At 34.9% G+C, this 21,786-nt stretch overlaps 1 protein-coding gene across 1 annotated transcript in view; it reads right to left on the reverse strand.

Moving 5' to 3' along the window:
* LOC145665965 (furin-like protease 1) overlaps positions 1–3,937 on the reverse strand; it is a 273,711-nt gene extending 269,774 nt beyond the window's left edge. The window contains exons 1-2 of the mRNA XM_081733071.1: positions 3,920–3,937; positions 2,975–3,073 (exon numbers count right to left, since the gene is read on the reverse strand). Of these exons, the coding sequence (XP_081589197.1) occupies positions 2,975–3,073; positions 3,920–3,937 (117 nt within the window). The remainder of the gene's footprint in view (positions 1–2,974; positions 3,074–3,919) is intronic.
* Positions 3,938–21,786: the final 17,849 nt, after the last annotated feature.

Raw genomic sequence — 21,786 nt, forward strand, 5'->3', positions numbered from 1 at the left:
TTTCGTAGTTTCCACGCTAGACGACGTGCTTTAAATTGCTTATTTCTTTTTCTCGTTTTTGACAGTAGTCGTTTCTTTCTAGCCATTATCACGGATAGAAAATCACGCACCACCTTCACAATAGAAAAGAGCAGCAAGTGGTTAGTAACACTGATGCTTTCTACGCTTATGGACGAAGTATGGCTACAGTTCACATGGCGGCGCCACCGTACGACGGGAAATTCAAAATTATCGAATGTTGTAATAAATTCCTACTTTTCTCGAAATACGTACAATTTTAAAAGTAAATAATTATTGCAAAAGAAAGGACAACACTCAGGCTATAGAACTATATATATTAATTCATAAACATATTCACTATCTTAGTGTAACGGAAAGTGAAAAAAGAGTGTTACTTTGCAGCGCGTTGTTTTGCCGAGAATTGTTGTAATTGAATTGCGCACTTCTTCAAAGAAAGTCACATAAAAGTTAAGTAAACAAGAACAAAACTTTGTAAAGTTACTAGATCTCTTAGAGAAAGTGTAGGGAGTAATATGTTTTAGTTTCACTGTTCTTGCTTTATTAATTTAGTGGAAAAGTAGGAATAGCTTATCGTTAATTAATTGTTAATTATTTCAAAATTAATTAATTAATCTTCGGAAAAAATATTTAGAAACGATATAAATATCATCATTATCAGTCTTCCAATAAAAATCAGAAATATTTTCCCATTATTTTACGAAAATCTTGAGCGTCGTGTATGCCCTTAAGTAAGACCGCATATGCAGTGTGTCACGAAAGTCTGGAAAAAATGATTTAATTGGAAAAATGTAAGAGCAAGGAATAGTTGTACAATACAAATCATCGATGAGTGCACACTCAACACCATCTGCCACTTTGATGTCTTCATTTTGGAGTTTCAATTTTTCGAAGCAGGAACAGTCATGTGAGAAATGTTCTACGGCTAGAATTTGCTGACAAGTAAACCTTACGTTTGGATGAATCGAGTTGCTGACTGAGACACATATGAGAAAGTAGTACTAAATGTGGTCAGTATTTCAGTGAAGTTGTAGGTGCGAAGCTCCAGCGGTGTAGGAGATACAGCTACCAGAACATCACATGGAAGTGCAGAATAGTCTTCATACAGTTGGAGGTAAAAGCTCTGTAAGACCTCTTGTAACGACAAAAGGTGAATAACAAATATATGGGTACATATTAGGACTAGGGGGAAGTCATATAGTAAGGGTATACCTGACGGCGGCCATCTTGAAATCCGCCATTTTGAATTAAGGTTAAGTTTTTAAAATAGGAATAGGGTCATGTGATACATGATTTAAGGCGCAAATTTAATCAGAAGAACAATGGTGACGTTAATTTTGATTTACGCACAATTGGTAAAAAGTTACAGGGAAATTAAATATTGTTGCAGCATATGTATTAGTCCTTTACCCCACCTTGTAAATTTTGTCTTAATGATAATAATTAAATAAAAAGCAGGTGGATAAATATTAGGTCTATGGTAAGAGTTGCCTTGATGGCGGCCATGTTCAAATCCGCCATTTTGAATCAGACAAAAGTTTTAAACAAAACGCATAACAGTGACACCTTATTAATAGCAAAGTTTACCATAAATCCAACGGTATAATCATTTTTGCTTTATCATTAACCAGCACAAAATTAAATGGGAATAGAGTAATGCAATAGATGACTTCGGGCTAGAAGTTAATCAGAAATACAAAAATGGCGTTACAGTGTTAGTTGATTGATGCTGTACTTCCACGCCATTTCGTTGTTTTTTCTTGTATCCTGTTCACATCTATTTCTCGCTCGTTCTTGTCCTCACTGTACTATTGCTCACCTTGTCTGTGCCACGCACACACCACAACATCTCTTGTTTGTTGCTATGCTGGTTTTTTTGTGAAAGGGTAAGATTAATGACTGTGTGTGTCAGGGAATGGTTTTATATTAATGTCTTTTGATTTTGTCTTGTTGATATTCTGCACCTGTTTAACCCGTAAGTGCTCGCGTGGGGGTCTATTTGACCCAAAGGTTTTACGCAGTTAAAATTATAATATTTGTATACGAGTTACAGATCTTTTTGTTTTTTAGTACCTTCCTCTTAACCTTCCTCCTTGAAACAAACAAAACAAATTCAATATTGCTCGAGAGCTTGAAGTGTGAGGACTAATACATATGCTGCAACAACATTTAATTTCCCTGTAACTTTTTACCAATTACGTGTAAATCAAAATTAACGTCATCATTGTTCTTCTGATTAAATTTGCTCCTCAAATCATGTATCACATGACCCTATTCCTATTTTAAAAACTTAACTCTAATTCAAAATGGCGAATTTTAGGATGGCCGCCGTCAGGTATACCTTTACTATATGACTTCCCCCTAGTTCTAATATGTACCCATATATTTGTTATTCATCTTTGGTCGTTACAAGAGGTCTTACAGATCTTTTACCTCCAACTGTATGAAGACTATTCTGCACTTCCATGTGATGTTCTGGTAGCTGTATCTCCTACACCGCTGGAGCTTCGCACCTACAACTTCACTAAAATACTGACCACATTTAGTACTACTTTCTCATATGTGTCTCAGTCAGCAACTCGATTCACCCAAACGTAAGGTTTACTTGTGAGAGAAACATTGGTGAAAACAGTTTGCAAAAGTTGTTATAAGAAAGAAGTTATCCCTTATGAAGTCCTGTCCAGAAGCAAATAGGAAGTGTTACAATTCGAGTAACTACCACATAGTAAGTAAACAATTAAGATTTCGGAGATGCTCCTCATTCTATAGATCTTTACCTCAAGTTATGGTGTCACAATTTATTTAAACACATTCCTTAATGTACACAGAAGGAAATCTTAGAAATACCGAGATATTAGCATTATCTAAATTTGAATCAGCAATATTAATTTCAATGAGTTTCCAAACTAATATATTCTACCTAGGTATATAATATAAATAACATGAAAATACTTACTGCAGGCTCTTGAGCTAGTTTGTGGTGGTGATGTAAACTAGGTTCGGGCGAACGTTTCGTGATAGAGTTGTGATGAAAATGATACCAGTCTGGGAATATCTGAAAAGAAAACAACAATAAATTACCTTCAATGTATTCATAATGTGTACGGTATAATGTTATTCAATAGTCAAAGTTTTTACATCATCAACTTGCTGGGAAAATTGTGGTTTGTTTTCGTTCTCCGTTTGAATTTTTAAACTGACTTAAAAAAAAATACGTCTCAATTTAACCTGTTTACATACAAATATATGTTCTGAATATGTTCACACACAACTTTCACATAGGTACACAGATTTTTATTGTTTAAAAGAATACATTTTCCCGTACCTTGGTCCCATATAAATTTGTCGGATCTCATGGCAATCTTTGGCGTTAAAATCACGAGAAACTAATAAGCTTATAGACAACCATACATTCTTTAACGTGATGGTGGTTGCATAACATCAGAGGGAGTGTACTGAAATGTTCTGTACACGATAGAGGTCTGCACGGGCTGGGATTTTTAGCCCAGGCCCGACCCGAGTCCGAAATACAATATGTTCTAACATTTAGGCCGAGCTCATGTGATAATAAATGAGCCCGAAATAAGACCGAATGACAGAAACTTAATAATTAACGCAAAATTATATTTTTATTTACAGCAATTAGAGGTTTAATTTTGCAGTTGTGCTTTAAAAGTTCTCCAGAAAGAACGTTGTAAATATATCGTTGTACAGTATATTTACAAAGTTAGGACCGAAAAGGCCCGAGAAATATGGCTGTATATTTAAAAATTTACGGCCCGAGCCCCTGCAGACCTCTAGTACACGATAACATTATAATCAACTAGGTAACGTATGTGAAGTAAGTTATATTATATAAGAAATCATAATAAAAGGATAATATACAGTACATATATCCTACGCGATCTATGTAACTCATTTTGATCGTGTTCAAACTTGGTAAGGAGATAAATCTTAACTTGATAAGTACGCTAGTATGTATTTTTCTATGGAAACCAGATGTTTGGTTCGTGAATCACTCGTAATCAAAGTTACAGTTTGGACGTTTTCAAATTTTCGCAAAAAGTTCAGTAAATTGTTATTTAGAATAAGAATTAGGGAGAACTACATGAAACAAACATGCTAATATAGTGTTCCTATAATAAATACATACTAAAACTAATAAGGGAATATATTTTTGCAATCGGGATACACATTACCTGGTTTCAAATTTCCCGATTATAATAAAGAGAACTTCCGTTTTTCTTTTTTAAAGGAAATACAATTAGAAGTCTTCTTGGAAACAAGTTTTTTCGCTCTCTGCTAAGTTATCAACACGTCTCATGGTGACGTACCTTTTTAACAGCATATGCAACACTGTGTTTGTGTGATTCTTTATATGAAATTATATGCATATATTGCGATACAATAAATTCGAATATTATTGAAGTTACAGAATAAATAAGGTATTTTATTTAATTTAAAATATATGATGCTTTGAAACGTACGGGAATAATACAGTATATGATGTGTAATTTATATTCAGCTTCGGAAATGAAGAATAAGTTAAATATGGATCTAGCCCAATTTATTATACACTAGCATTGATTACCCACTTCACTGGGTTGAAATAAAAACTTTAAATGCACAACTCCTTAAATGTTTGGTAAAAGTGACAGTAAAAATTAAATATTACTATTGTGGCCTGACTTTGGCTTTAAAGGGCATTGGAAGTGTCACCGTTTATTTCAGCGACCCCGAAAACTATGGATTCGATACTAATATCGGTCAATTTCGGTCATATCTTTCCAATCCTTCTACCCTAAGTTGCACGGTCAAAGTGAAATGATAAAACTACTCCTAGACCCGAAGCTCATCTACGTTGAAAATTTAATCGAGATCGGTCAAATGGTTCAAGTGGTGTGTTCAAGTCACAAACATATTCACTTTCATTTTTATATTATATATATAAGGGATGGATAAAAAGTAATGGCATAATTGTTATAATTTACAAATGACTGTATTAGAAGGGAAAATACGTTCTACATTCCTTCAATGTAATCACCCCCCATGTCCACAACCTTCTGCCACACGTATGGAAGGCGCCGTACTCCGTCAGCACGTTGTTCTCTGGCTATGTCTCGCAGCGACCGCCCTACGGCATTGAGGATGGCCTGTCTGGTGTTGTATCGTTATCCGCGAAGTGGTTGCTTCATCTTGGAAAACAGGTCATAATCGCACGGACTCATATCCGACGAATATGGTGGATGTTCCAGAATATCCCAGTTCCAGGCACGTAAAAGGTCCGTCACGGCGGTAGCTGTGTGACAGCGTGCATTGTCGTGCAAAATGATTGGGGTCCGTGCCAAAAGATCAGGTCGCCTTCTCCGAAGTGCGGGACGCAGATGGTGTTGCAAGAACGTGCAGTAATATGGCGCATTCACAGTCTGCCCTGCTCGTACAGCATGGTGCAGGATAACTTCTTAGAAATTATACGCCACTATCAACATCACCTTCACTCCTCCCTGACTAGGGTGCACAGCCTTTGGCCGAGGGGAACCGGGATGCTTCCATTCGTTGGATTGGCGCTTCAAACATGGTTCGTAGGATCGAACCCAGGTGTCATCAATGGTAACGATCCTGCCCAAGAAATTGTCACCCTCCCTCTGGTGGCGGTCCAGCAATTCTTGTGCCAGTGCATATCGGTACCATTTCTGCACCTCGGTAATGACATGTGGAACCCAACGTGCTGCAATTTTGCAAGAACCCAGGATGTCGTTCAAAATGTGAAGCACAGTTTTATGACACACCCCAACCTCTGCCGATAACTCATGCGCAGTCCACCGTCTATCCACGTCCAGCAAGGATGCAAGGAGCTGAATTGTCATGTTGTCCACTGGAGGTCGTCCAGAACGTTGGCGGTCTTCCACGTTCTGTCTGCCTTCACGAAACACTAACCCATCGAGCTACGGTGCGGTATGGCAACGCTGCATCACTACAGGCTTCCCGCAGCCCCTGAAAACATTCTCGTGCACTACGACCACGTGCCACTTCAATTTTGATCCACGAACGCTGTTCATGTTTAGTGAACATTGTGTTTAGAGCGCTTCCACTCGCGATACCAATTTGACGCCACTGCTCTCGTTGACTGACTGACTCAACAACGTTCCCACTCACCTAAGTTCCTCAACTGAAATTGTCTTCTCCGGTGCTGCCACCTCGCGGTTCTCCGTCACTAGACTGGCGCGTGCCGGCAAGGTTGCCAGTACTTTTTATCCAACCTATATATATATATATATATATATATATATATATATATATATATATATATATATATATATATATATATATATATATATATATATATATATATATATATATAGTATTACCGAGACGTTTTCTAATGATGTTCATAAATTGATGTTTACCTGTATAATGGTTACCATTTATTTCTGCTATTTTCATAATTTACTCTTGCACGTGATACGAACTCGAACATACTTAATTTCCGATTGAATAACTTTAGAATTATAATAATCATTCGCATTTAGTTGTCATTGAGAAGTGCAAGGTATGTATCATATTTCTTCTGGGGGGTCTTCTCACTCGGGTCACGTGCCAATTTCTTGAGAGAAGTTTGATGCACATTGTAAATGTGATGCAGTGAAATGAGTTCGTTACAAATTCTTCAAACAATTTATTAAAGATCCAAGATATAATTTATCACTTATAAACATACCCAACATAATTAACTGAGAATGGATTAGTTAATGTTATGTAAGGTTGGCTGCAGTTCAAAGAGAAAAAGGAAACTTGGACATTCATAATTAATGAATCTCAGAAAGAAAATTGAAAACTTACGTATGTGGTGTTCTTGAAAGAAAACGATATACACATACATTATCGTTGAAATTTCTAAACCGGAGCGGCATTAATACGACATTAATGAACGTTTGGAAAACATTAACTAAATCACTGTATAAATGTGGCGTTCCACAAGGATCAATATTTGGACATGGACTTTGCTGCAGAACTGATTAATTATTCAGCTTTAATTACACAAGCGAACATTTTTATGTTTAGCACGTGTAGTAGAGTGGAAAAAAAGGCACAGGAAAATGAAATAATGGAAGTTAAAGGCTTTCCTTTGAATTTTATTAATCACTCAGCAAATAATTTAAAAAAATTGAATTTAACGCTGTCAATACTCATTTATTATGTATGACTATTCTAATGTTTTTCATTGCATAAATTATAATTAATGTTAGGAACAAACTCATTCAGGTCTAACTTTTAATACTCTAAGCAGCATACACAGGACCTTGAAGCAGAAGAGTTCATCGAAAGTCTGTTTTGAAAATAAACCAAATTGGTTTGTAGAATACATGCATTTAAGAAAACAGATCTCCCACCGAAATTCAGGACCATCTAGCTTTCCGAGTTGACATGCTACCTCCATTAATATTTCCATGGAATCAATCACATTAAAAGATCGTTACATAGCACAGAACTTAGCCCTAGATAAGGTCTGCCAATCAGTCAAAAATTTAGTAGGCTGCGTTTCCGTTAGGCGATGAACGTATCATCCTAAATTTGATTTCTTTAGAAGATTCCAAATCTCAGAATAACTTATGTTATCAAGGGAGATAGAAAGAAAAGTAGATAGATATACTGTACTGTGTGTATGATAAGTGGTATTTGCATTTTACATCATTTTAATTGACATGAAGTTTTGCGTATTCCGAAATCTGACATTACTATATATATAACCTCCGAAAATTTGTTCATACTCATGCATAACTTTGTATCAAATCTTTCACATTGGGAAGTTGTTGTATGTAGTAGGTTAACTTCCAACTATAACTCTGGGTCTTTATTAATAGTACAAAATCTCAATGTAGTAACGATTAATATTTTATTTTAGAAGGTGCAGCTTTTTCATTCATCTGTGATTCATTTTGGCCACTTAAACAAGACCAGTATGTTTACGGGAAAGCCACGACGACATTCTTATTCGAGGGAAAAGTCACAAAACTCACGATGAGAGAATTACCCCCGCTGGAGTTACCAAAAAATCGTTATTTCTGGTTAATACTACTTTCCCTCCACTAGTGTCATTCTTAGTCTATGAATCAATTATGAAAGAAATACGATTGAAGAATATGTCTGCGTAAAAGTTAAGTGCATTACGTATTATGAAAATAAAAATTAAATTCAAAGTTCGTCTTTTATGTATTATATCACGTTTCTTTCTTTGAATCAAGAAGTAGAAAACAATCATTTATCTAGATACTTTTATAAGGAAAATTAACTAGAATTGAGATGCTTTGACGCTGAAGACTATGAAGAAAACTGTATGTACTTTTGTTGTTTGGTTCCCTTATGTAAATGTGTGTGTCTAAACAAACGTTTTGGCAGCTTAACATGTAAATGCACAGCGAGAGAAAACCTAGTTTACCTCATTCAATAGAATTCTCCTTTCCCCCCAGGAGACAGAGCAGCCTAATCCATTCATTAGCTGCACCCCTCGTCCAAGGAACATGGCTGGAAATTATATTACATTCCACCAGATGTCAGGGAAGTTCTTTTCTTCCTTTCGTATCCCTAAGGACGCAAAACTGCTTGGGGATGAAAGGTACGAGGGAGAAACCCCTGGCCTTGTAAATTGAATTTACGACTAAGGGGATGAGGAAACGGCAAGATACGAAGAAGATGAGGCAGACAACGATGAAGGGTAGGACAAAAGACATTTCTTGTAGACGGAGGCTATTACTGTTGCAGAATTTCAATACAAAGGCTTCGACTCAGCGTGGGGCCATGTTTACCAAAAGGTGAGGAACATATCAGTCAGAACACGAATACAATTGAATAACGCCAACAAGAGAATTTGACAGCATAAGGTACCACGTAAGCCTGCTGTATGATGGGAATTCTAACTACCTATCAAAATAGCCTTTCTAGTTTTAGAAATGTCATTGCACCAGAAACAATATTAAGTTGCTTTACGTACAATCTTGATCTAAATACAGTTAGTCCTCGGGTTTTGTAAATAAATCGTTCTAGGTCTTTTTGCGTTAGTCCAAATTTACGAAGTCATACTTTTACTGTAATATAATAATTGTCCCAAATACTTATATGTTTTATAAATAGGTTACAAACCCTTATATTCTTACAACGGAGATGCTAAGTTCAACAATAATGAATTGCCTAATCACTTCATGCTTCACTCAGTAGATCTTTCTCAAAATAGACTTTAGATATTTATTGATTCTATTTCAAATGCGAGTACCGTTCGTAAATATCGTTCCGTTTATTTCAGATTTTTTTTTTTTTTTGCTTATATTGCAAATTTCTTACGCAAGTGTGAATTTATATGCGTATGTCAAACTTGGATAACATGGGGACAGTATACTTTGGAATACTGAATATAGCATCACACAGTACTTGTCGCAAACAAGCTGAGAGTTTGTTCCATTATTTTTAAAATAGTAGAAGACACATTAAACTATCACTCTCTCAATCTCCCACTTCATTTCCGAATACCCATTCGCACTACATGTATTAAGAATCTAGATTTGCAATAATTCAAAGGTCGCTCATATACAGGTTTTGCATTGATTTCTTGTGATTGATTGATCCCATTGATTGATTTCGACCTTTATATATTGTTTTTTTACCCCAGAAAGTATTTTCTGATCTGCATTGTGCAAAATTCAATTGTAAATATTATTACGTAAAGTTTTGTCAATGTGTTTTTGTTGCCATACTGTTATAAATTTTAAGTTTTGCCTATTACTGTTGGGTGTTTCAGTGTACAATGGCAAACGTGCTGCATCCGGAACTAGTCAAATAAAATAAATAAATTTATAGCCTATTATTGTTTAGGAGTTTCTAATTAGTCAGGAATTTGGATTTTTGATGTAAGTAGTAGTCAAGAGTGCCTCCAGCCAAAGAAATACAGTTATAATTGATATATAATAATGATTATCTGTATAGTAAAGTCGTGGTCACAAGTTCCTATATACATCGTATCATTAATCCTAATTCTTATTGAGTACAGTTCCCTATTTTCAACTAAGTTACGATCTAAATCAAACTTATCAAGTGGTAGATTTTGATTCGCTACATAAGCTTGCGAAATATTACAGTATGGTGTACAGATCTTTGGTTCCTACGTTATAAGTAAAACACAGATCAAATGAGAGAGTCTTTTTTACGACTATGCGCAGGTTTCACTTGCCATACACACTCTTGAACCTCAGCGGAAAGAGCAAGCTGATCGACTTTGGGCTTCAAATATAATTTATAGTTGTTCGACTTCTTTTAAAACAGTCATCAACTAATGCATACAGTTTTAACGTAATCTCTTCTTTTATATTAATGCACGATTGTTTGTAATTTATGCTTCAGCTGCACTATAATAACGAGAATTCGCATCCCCGCGAGCGGTTACACTCATTGGCAGAGGAGAAAACGCCACTCTCATTAAAGACTGAAGTACAGATGCTACCTAGTGGGTTGCGATAACATATCCACAAAACAGAAACAATAAATAAATAAATAAATAAATAAAAGTTCTGTACACCGGACTCCAGGGTATGGACTCGATGTATTTTGTTACACCGAATCCAAATTTCGAAACCCAAGGACGATTGACTGGGTCAATTTTGTTTTATGGGCGAAATACGTGTGTTCTCCCTATCCAAAATCGCTCAAGTTTTTCGCCCATAAAAAAAATTGACTGCCAATCGTCCTGGGGTTTCGAAATTTGGATTTTGTGTAACAATATACATCAAATTCATACCCTAGGGTCCACTGCACAGAACTCTGTTTTTTTATATGGCTGTGCTACGTGAATTTTCCCTATCCAAAAATCGCTGAAGCTTTTCGCCTATAAAAAAATTCGATCATCTTGGGGTTTCAAAATTTGGATTTTGTGTAACAAAATCCATCGAACCCATACTCTGAGGCCCGGTGCTCAGAACTTGTATTTTGTGTGTGTGTGTATGCGAAGGGGAGGGGGCTGTGTAATGTGTACACATTGCAAAATGAAAGAGATTTTTTTCATTTACGCTTTAAATCATCTCCATTCGGCGGCAACTACACGATTCGTTACAGACAGGTTGGTGGGAAACATGTTCTCGTTCTCTGAATACCTCAGACTTCGCTCCATCTGATTTTTTTTCTTTTTGTAGTTGAAAGCTTCATTCTGGCCAGAGCTTTGGAAATGACGATGTTATCAAACAAGTGATAACCACTTGATAGTCATCACAGCTGCCATAGTTATTCGATATGATGGAAAAGAGTGTTCCGTTATGATAATTGCCTTAAGAGGGATAGCAACGATGACAAGTCATAGACCAAAGCCAGCAGTTATTGAATAATAAAATGATTTGATCTATTACACATTTTGTTTTAATTGGTGAACAGAACTTCCTTTCTCATTTGCCCCTGTATTACTTCACATTTAAGAAGAGAGATGAAAATACATTTAAAAAAAAATCAAAGAAAACCGAAACTTTGAATACATTAAAGAAAAAAACGCACAAATCATAAAATCCACCTATATCACAAGAAATTCTGTTACTTTTAAAAAACGAGTATATTTCTTTACTTTAAAAAAAATCCGAAACGCCCGAAAGTACTAGTATTCATATCAGCACAAGAAAAGCATCTTATGGAGGTACGGTCAAGATGGTTGAAAACTTTTTTCTTGAAAGAGGAGAAAAAATAAACCAACAAGGAAGAACTTAGAAAGGAAACTTTTATTTTTGACTTCTTTTCTTTCGTAGAGCAGGTCGAAAGAAGAGGAGAACGGATGGTTATTTGAATGAGGTACTAGTCTATGTCTCTACTTTTTTTTTTTCTGTAGAAACTGAACTTTAAAAATGTAGAATAAAAGAGGCTTGAACTTTGAGATTGGAGAGAAAGTCAACTTTCGTATTCAATGGAGCAGGTCTTTTCCCTTTTTTGTACAATATACACAGCTGCCGATAATCTTATGCCCCTTCCGGTATTGAAAGGACCTTTCAATATTCTCTACAGTATTTTTTCCCCTTTATTTTCAGAACTATGTTCAATTTTTTTATAGTTTTTTTCTTTCTTCATTTGAATTTGTTGCCTGACAGTCGACAGTATAAAGAAATCGAAGCTACCATTCCACATTGCATATACGTAAATAAATCAATGGTCCTTCCCTCCCCTTTCTTTTACTCTTTCTTTACGAAAGACTATGTTTCTTACGATTTTGCATTGGAAATAGTTTGACCAACATTTTCGACGAAACCCGGGCATCTTATATTATCACACTTCATCGTATGTACATACTCCTATACGATTGTACGTAACGGGACTGATCTGAATATCAGTTTCGTGTACGATTAACAAACATATAACTCGAGAAAAGATTAAAAAAAAAAAGGTCAAGTAAAGAAAATAGATCTACTTATCATCATAATTATCATCGGTATTGTGCAATTGCGGTAAGTCACTTGCACCACATTCAACTACCCTCTTCTCTTGACACAGGAATTTTCTGTGTGCTTTTATATCACGCTCCTCATCATAGTGTCCCACAAAACATTTACAAATACCCTTTCCGAGAATCGTCTCTCTTCTTCCAAAGGTCTACAATGTATATTCAAATCTAAGATTCATTTTTTTCTGCCAAAATTTTAGGTATGAAATGGGGGTGCGTCTTGGAATCGCATCATACAAATCGCATATAAAGAGATAGTGAAAGTATGTTCAGACAATTAACATGCTTAAGCAGGATGTGCGTCTTAGGTTTGAGTATTATATACAGTTGTTAACTTTACTGAGGTCTTATTGTTTTTCTTCTCCGTCGACAATTAACTTGTAGCGATGACCCGCTTCAAATACGAGATTTCGATGTAGTAATGCTATGAAAGTATGCGAAGGTTTCATGTTGCTGGAAGTCTTGCCTAGAATTAGAGCTTAAATTAACATACACCCATGTTCACTGTATATTGATATATTCGTTCCACAACTCCAATATAGAATATTTACCTCGCTACCGAACTAGTAAGACGGACCTGAAAAACAGAAAACTGGAATACAAATAAAATCAAGGAATGATAGGAAATGCCTCAATTGTTACTTTTTGAATCCCATCTACCAGTCTACTGACAGCTCACTTGCACAGAAGGAGACTTCTAAGAGGAAAAAACAAATAAATATAAAAAAACAGTATTAAAGTATTTACAATACAGCAAATAGTTTAAAACAAAACAATAACAAATAAATTGAATGTAGAGAATGATAAGGATGATGATTATAGTTGATTTGGGTTTAATAATGTTAACTGCAAACGTAAAACAAAAAAAAAAAAAATGGTATTTTTCAAGGCGGTAGAACATAAGCTGGCAACCTTGTTTCTCTCTTGCTACACACATCTTTGAATTCGGCTCGTTAGAGTTACGAAGGTTTTTGTATGAAATGGTGCCAACTGGAGTCAAGAAAATGTAGAATATAATAGGTTGTTAAGATTACATTTATCCGTGATTTTTAGTGGAGCGTGGTCGAAAGTTATTTTTAAAAAATACATTCTCGAAATTCATCGCATATTCAGAGGATTTGTGTATTGTTTTCCATTTCTGGATCTTTCCGACGATTTTTTTTATTTGTTTGTTATTTATGGAAAGAATTGGTCAGAAACATGAAAGAGAGCTGTTGTGCAGCGGAAGAGATTGTAGACAACTTAAGAGAATATGATAGTTTTCTTTGTAGTGTTCTGTCCTCACTGTGAATGCGTTCAATATTGTCTGGTTGTGATCAAATTCGTTCTCGGAATCCGATTTCTCAGAATTTTGAATAGGTTTCGCTTGACCAAACGTTCATACAGTAAGGAAATTTGTTTATTTTCGTAGTAATTCTACTAGGCCTTTTAACAGATTCTGGATTCATTAATTAACTTCTTTCTTAGTAAATTAATTTGATCGAATAATCATTTTTTTTTTTTTTTTTGCGGATCTTGTGACTGAAAATTTCCATTCTACCTAAAACAGTCCCTAGTGATCAAACAAAATTTAATAATCTGTACTAATTAAAATCTAATAATTCAGCAGAAGAGTGTCTAGTTATGTTAATCGAACATAATGTTAATCGAATCTGACGCGTGATTAGAACCATACTCAAGAGTTCGATTAACGTATGTTTCCTGCAATAGTCAGACCTTTAGTATGATGCTAATGATACGTCAAAACTACTCTGCATAGGGCGGTCAGATTTTAATTCTGCGTCTAAAACCGAGCGTTTGTGTATATTTAAGTATAATTGTTGCGATAGAACACGAATTGCAGTTGGAAATTTAAGTTACAGTGTATAGGCAACTGTTTGATTCTTTGTAAACTTACGTCTTTGCCAGATTTATTTATATTTAGCCTAGTTTGATTGGTACATGAGGTTTCATAAATTTTGCTTAAAAAGTTATTTGGTTAATAAAAAGATGTAACAGAAACTGTTTGCAGAACTTATCAAAATAATAGGAAATTTTCTCGAATTTTGTAAATATTAAATTTTTTGGTTGTTTGAATGTGTGTGTGTTCATCAATCGAACCTCGTATTTATTTTCTTTGGCTCGTTGGCATCAGCCCTATCACACACCCTGACTGGTAATTGTGGTTCTGCTTCAGATTGTAATATATATATATATATATATATATATATATATATATATATATATATATATATATATATATATATATGTGTGTGTGTGTGTGTGTGTGTGTGTGTTTTTAAAAAAATTTACATTTGGATTCCTTTTTATATCTTAAGAGACTGGATCTACGATGGCCAAGTGTAGGGGTGTGACACTCACGAGGTGAACATTCTATCAGGTTAAGATCCTGGAGAAAAGGCGATGGGTCATGTTCCAATCTAGATCATTCAAAAACTCAGAATTTCTAAAATTTAGTTTTCTTCAACTCAAATCAGGACAGGACTCAATAGAGCATTGTACTGAGCGTAAAATTTCTACAATTAGACTCATTTTTACAACTCACTGAAGCACATTGTATTTAAACTTGAAATAAATAACATCTAAAACAGAACTGACATGACTAAAGCTTTGTTATATTATAAAAGAGACGACTAGGATTAATCTTCTGGGCTTTTAGCATCTATGGTCATGTTAACCCGTCACGTATGAGGCCCCTCGGCGATCACTCTACCCGGTGAATTTGGGACGAAGAGAGGAAGGAAGTGGCCTGGGAACATTATGCTAGGTACCATTCCGGCATTGGCCAGGTGTGAATGAGGGAAAACCTTCTGAAGATGACTGGCCTGAAAATGAAAAAGCTTTTACATTTTTCCGACTGTGTCCCCACGAGGAATCGAAGCCGGGACTGCTCGCACCACAGATTAGCGACTAGGCTACGCGGAGCCACAATATAAAAGAAACGACTTACACAACTTAAAACATTGTTTAATTCTGTAATGCACAGATGAAAAATAGTGGCGCATTGCGGAGGATTTTTTATAGCAACAAAATTTTAGCCGTGATCAATGTATCCTTGTTGAGCACTGTGTCACCAAAGAGCACAACGTCGCAATTAACTAATGAACTCAATAACAAGAAGTTTATTGAAAAATATTTGTAATTACTTTCCCAAATTTTGTTACAACCAATTATTACCAACACATTATTAAAGTTTTTGTTTTTAAAGGAAAACATTATATTGTAAAAGTAATATGTAAACTTGAATGACGAATTAATTACAATAAAATAAATTTATATTTGTTCGAACTTTGTTCGAATAATTTAAAATTATACAAAATTACTAATATTAATGTTGTATTTAGAACTTTTCCTATATAAATAAAAGAGCACTGGATATAATTGTTATTTTCTGCAGTAGAAAGAAAGAAATAGAGCGAGAAAGAAATAGAAGCAAAGCTATTTCTAAAGTTACAACGAAATTCTGGGTCCATGATGACTGTTGACATCATCACCCATAATTCACAATAAATAGCGCCATAATTTTCACGGCTACTAGTGTCAATAACATCCATATCAACCCTTAAGTGTTTGTGTCTTAGTTGACGGCTCCTTGATTTAGAACCTCGTTCCTCTTATTTTTCAATCGATGATTTAGTGTCTGTTAGTAGCTGGAACGAAAACTTGTTCACGTTTCTTCAGAAAATATAGCGATATGAAGTTGTTTATGTCCACTACACAAGGATAAATCTTCTATGCGAACATTAGGTTTTTTTGTTGCATTTTTTTTAAAAATAATAATTTGTAACATTGTTTCGTGGAGAAGTTTCTTCAATACGGTTATTTATCTCAGTTAAAGAATCAAAACTTTTTTTTTCTACAAAAGGTAAGAAAAATTTTAGTAACTTTTGTATTGATTAAAAAAGAAAAGTTGAGAATGCTCTAAGAGCATTTCCAGAATGAACTAAAAAAAGAATTAATTTTCTTCGAAATTTATATGAAATTGTATATTAAATTTATTTGATTAACTAATGATGCAATAATTATTGAATCGATAATTGGTATGGTTATTGAATCCATATTGGTTTTAATCAACACCAATATCATCTCTCGATGACTTACGGTTCCCGAGATATGACTCGTTAAATATCCGGAAATCGGAACTTTTTGGCCAATCTCAAGAACAGAAAGAGTGACGCGAAAACTTCCATCACTTCTTTCATATAGTTTTTGATGCCCCATCAAATGAAGGGCTCAACTTGAAAAATTCCCAAATAACCTCCCCCCCACACACACACACAGAGAGAGAGAGAGAGAGAGAGAGAAAATTGAGTATCGAACTTTTTACACTCGTTGAAAATTGCATTACATCAAGTAGGCCTATTTGTTCATACAATATTTGATTTTGATGGTAATGAGAAAGTAAGAAGTCATAGTTGAAGATAGGTATCTAAATATAAATACGGTGATTACAAAATAGCTTAAACCTAAAAATATTTTCCATCTTGGAATTTACTTACGAAATGATATCTTTCAGTTTTACGTCCCACGGTTTTGCCGGTTAGGCTAAAGGAGACGGTGATGATGAATAATGAATGAAATGGTGGAATGAAGAAAGTGGGAGGAAACGGGAGAACCCCGAGAAAACCCACGCACACGTTGTTTGTCCACCACAAAGTTCAACTGGCGGGGGCTGGGATCGAACCCGGGACCCCAAGCACCAGAGTGAACGCTCTACCACTGAGCCACCGCGACCCCGAATTTACTTACGAGTAAGGGGAAAATTCGGAGAAATCAAAAATATCGGCTAGTTTTGGAAAATTAAGCATGAGAGATTTCTTGGTTGAGCTTGGAAGATAGTGTATAAATTTATACAGTCATAATGACTGGAAGTTAAAAGGCACTTTAGGCTCTATATACAGTACAGATTGGTACAAGAGCCTGGTCCTATGAGCATTCGTAACATAAATAATGCTCCTTGAAAAACACCAGTGGCTCAATATTTTATATAAATCAAAATGAAGGTTACTTCGTACCTCTTGAACCAGATGACCGATCTCGATCAAATTTTCAACACAGATAACGTTCAAGCCTAGAGCAATTTTTATCATTGATAGTACAACGTAGAGGAAGGGGAAATATATAAAAAGATTGAAAATGACCGATATCCAAACTGTCGAATCGATAGTTTTCGGGGTCACCGAGATGAACAGTATCTTCCGATGCAGTTTTAATCTAAATTCAGCTCACAATAGTAAGATTTAATTTTTACTCTTATTATAGATTACTTATTATTATATCTTTTATTTTAGCGGGTAATTGACGCTAGTTCTAAATAAAAGGCCTGGTTTTAAGATTTAAATTGTTTCATGTAGTCTCGCTGCTGAAAGGGATGCGAAACTAAAAGTCAAATTAAGTATTTAGTTTACACCAATGCTTCTCACACTTCAGTTCACGGCCGGCGTCCCTAGTGTATCACGATTTTTTCGGCGAAGCCCAGTCAGAACATGATGTACCGAAGACATAAAAGAATACATATTTTATACTATAGTTAAAAATTAAACTTTTAAAATTCACGAAGAATTTATGTATAAAAGAGTCTAAAATAATAACATGTTTTGAGAATACAAACACAAAATCAATAAAAGTATGGTCGAACTCGAAAACAACATCGGCTAATTGCCATTTCTGTGAAATTTTCTAAATATTTCGTAACGTCCCTTTAAGTCACCCAAGGCGTGCAGTTTGAGAAACCTCAATTCACAAATTTATCAGTAATATAATATTTGTTCTTACATAATTTATCTCGTGATGTGATCTCATAAAAATTTCAATTAATCCAAACTTGCGTATCGTCTTCTGTAGTTTGTGAATTGTCAACGATAGCAAAGCGAAAGTTATAAGATGTGCAAAGAAAGAAACAAGATAGAAGATCAAATTCGACCACCTCGTGGGAAAGGTACAAAGATTATGTTAGGGAGTAAAACGATAAGCGATAATAGGGTGCAAATAAGGTAAAATCTAGAATAGTTCAGGTGAAGGAACCATTCGAAGAAAAAACGAAAGCTCCTAACCAGGAACATCAACAGAAAACTCAAGGAATGACTGATGAAAACATATAAGGGTGTAAGACAAACTCTAGAAGAGGAAAAACTGAGAATGGAAGACTTCGAAATATGGCGCTATAGAAGAATGTTGAAAATTAAATGGATGAGGAATCACATGAAATATTATTGGAAATTGTAGGAGAAAAGAGGAGTAAACTAAAGACTATTTCGGAAACAAGAAACAGGCTGATTGGACATAATGAGGAATTGAGGAATTATTGTATTAACTAAGGAGAGAATGGCAGAAATACCTGGAGGAAGGCAGCGACTGACATACATGGACTAAATAATGCAAGAAATTATAATTCAAACAGATGAATATAACATTATATTTGCTTCTGCGTTAGATATTCAGAATTCTGAAATAATATATTTGATAGTTTTAATTAGCTAGCTTATAAACTGCCTACAAACTGATCTGACCTCACCTCCTATTCGAAAACTTTCATTCAATTGTTACAAAAGTATGTTGTTATATGAATATATATACACAATATCATATACAATTGTTATATGAAACAAAAGCAACATTTAAAATATTATATGTGTTTGTAACTATTTCATTATTTCCATTGGTATCACGACAGATATTTCATTTTTATCATAAAGAATATGTTAATGGACTAAGTCCTACTGATACCAATAAATATTAGGGGAAGACAATATGAAGTGTTGAGGCAATCTAATCATTAATCCAGAATTTCGTCTGTCACAGGCGTTTTCGGTCAATACAAGGGACAATTTACAGAGAAAGGAAAACTACAAAGAGAACAGTTCCTTTGGGCTTTCTGCTGCGTACCATAAAATAACCCGATACTTACTTTTAAAGAAAATCCCCATACCTCTGCTTAGCATAGTGATATTACGCAAAAAGGAAACACAAATAAATTTGCAAAATTATTACAGTACTTGTACAAAGTGATACAAATCTGCTATTTATCAACTTCAATTTAGCTAACATTTTTTTTTATTGGAAACAGCAATGCTATTAATTTAAAGAAAAAAACATTTGCTGTCGTTATTTTTGTAAAGCACGAAATAGACAGTGATTTACGAATCAGAAAAAAAATGCAGAAAAAAGTCCAATGTATTGGGGAGGCATACAGCAAATGTCTGTTGAATTGCTGTAGCGAGGCAATTATAGTTGTCGCTGGCGGTTGCTGTTGTTGCTTTGTTTTCCGAGAGTTGAGTTCTATCACACTAGCAACATGCATGCATAATGAAGGAGAAAGATGAAGTTGAACTAAATGGAATGGATCTATTAACCCCGACACATTAAATCGACAATAGATGACGACAGCTGGAATTCTAATCGGTAATTCCACGCTGGAGGCTGAATCGAGAGAGTTACCGAACAATCTCCACACCGAAAACAGCCATCGATGAGAAGCAATTGGTTAATGTATGGATGCCTGGATAAAAATAAAATATTTTCAACTAGAATTTCCCCGATTTATTGCAAAATAAATTAGGGGAAAATAACGATGCTTTTCGTCTGTAATTTCGAAAATACCAACCTAACATATTCAACGCAGTTCCATAGAAATCTGTTGGTATTTATAGTTGAATTGTTCACCAAAATACTTTACTAAAACATCATCCATTAAACATAATGTTACTCTATTTTCGAATTTTGCATTTTCTATACATTATAATTTTGAACAAGTAACAAGTAGAGTCCCACGAATGCTAACCTGTTGTATCTAAGAGTGACTCGGTTCGATACCTGTACAGATGGACCATCCTCTTAATACATTTCCCTATTATTTGATAGGAACTGATGATGATGATGATTATGATGATGAGAGTTAGAATGAAGAAAGTGGGAGGACATGAGAGAACCCTAAAAAAAATCTCTGTATACGATGTTTACTGATTACTAATTGTTACTAATCCAAATAATAAGACACAACTTGTGACGAATACATTCTCTCATCTCATTCACTGAATACAGTATCATGTAAATAAAACTATTGGAAGAATGAACCATGGAAAAAGAAGACCAATGGAATAATTGGTGGAATGAGGAAATGGGAGGAAACCAGAGTGCGCGAGAAAACCGACGGACATGATGTCCACCACAAACTAACTTCGCCGGGAATTGAACCTGGGACTCTACGCACCAGAAGTAAGCGCTCTACCACTGAACCAGCATGCTCCCACTCTAGAGGTCTGCACGGTCTCCGGTCGAGCCCGCGGGTCGGACTCGGACCTATAAAACATGTCACTTCGGGTTCGGGCCGTAAATTTTTATCCTATTTCTCGTGCCATTTCGGGCCTAACTTTGTAAGTATACTAAATAACGATATTTATAGGACCGTTCTTTTTGGAAACATTTTAAAACACAACTGCATAATTAAACCTCTAACTGCTGTAAAACAAAAATACTATTTTCAGTTAAAGTTTCTGTAATTCGGGCTTATTACGGGCTCATTTGATTATCACACGAGCTCGGGCCGGGATTCGGGCCTAAATGCTAAAACATATTTCAGACTCAGGTCGGGCCTCACATTACAAATTCACGGGCCGAGCCAAATTCGGGCTGAAAATTCCAGTTCGTGAAGATCTGTATCCTACTCTCCTGAAATCAAAGCAAATGTATTAAAACAAAACTTTTGTTAAAAGGGCAGTACAAACACTTTCAGAACTTGTACACAATTTCCCTTTTCCACATGATCTTTCAAACCACTTATATTTTTTAAAGACTGATATGGAGAAAAAAAAGAAAGAGACAGAGAGAGAGAGAGAAACAACAGCAGCAATGCTGAAGTGCTAATTGCGCATTAAACAGCACCCATCTGATACCAATTAGTGTCAGTATATTCATGCCATATAAAGCGGCTTTATTTAAAGCAGTCACTCACATGCTATTTCATGAATTTACCTGACACTAAAAGAGGCTTAGTATAAGAAGATTATTAAGTATCGTGCTTCTGAAACAAGCAATATAAACACACACACAAACATTATATATATATATATATATATATATATATATATATATATATATATATATATATATATATATATATATATATATATATATAAAATACACAGGCAAATGTCACTTTTAATGTATTTTATACATCTTTTGTAACTAGTGAACAATTTTCACCATTGGTAGCATTAAAATCAATTTAACAGAGACTATGCAATTTAACTCGTTGCACTCTTACAAAACGAAACAAAATACAAATAGTTTGTGGGCAATTAGGTGTTAAATGT

The sequence above is a fragment of the Thermobia domestica genome, chromosome 12 (assembly GCF_964235325.1).
Source record: "Thermobia domestica chromosome 12, izTheDome1.hap1.1, whole genome shotgun sequence".
In the NCBI taxonomy this organism is placed as follows: domain Eukaryota; kingdom Metazoa; phylum Arthropoda; class Insecta; order Zygentoma; family Lepismatidae; genus Thermobia; species Thermobia domestica.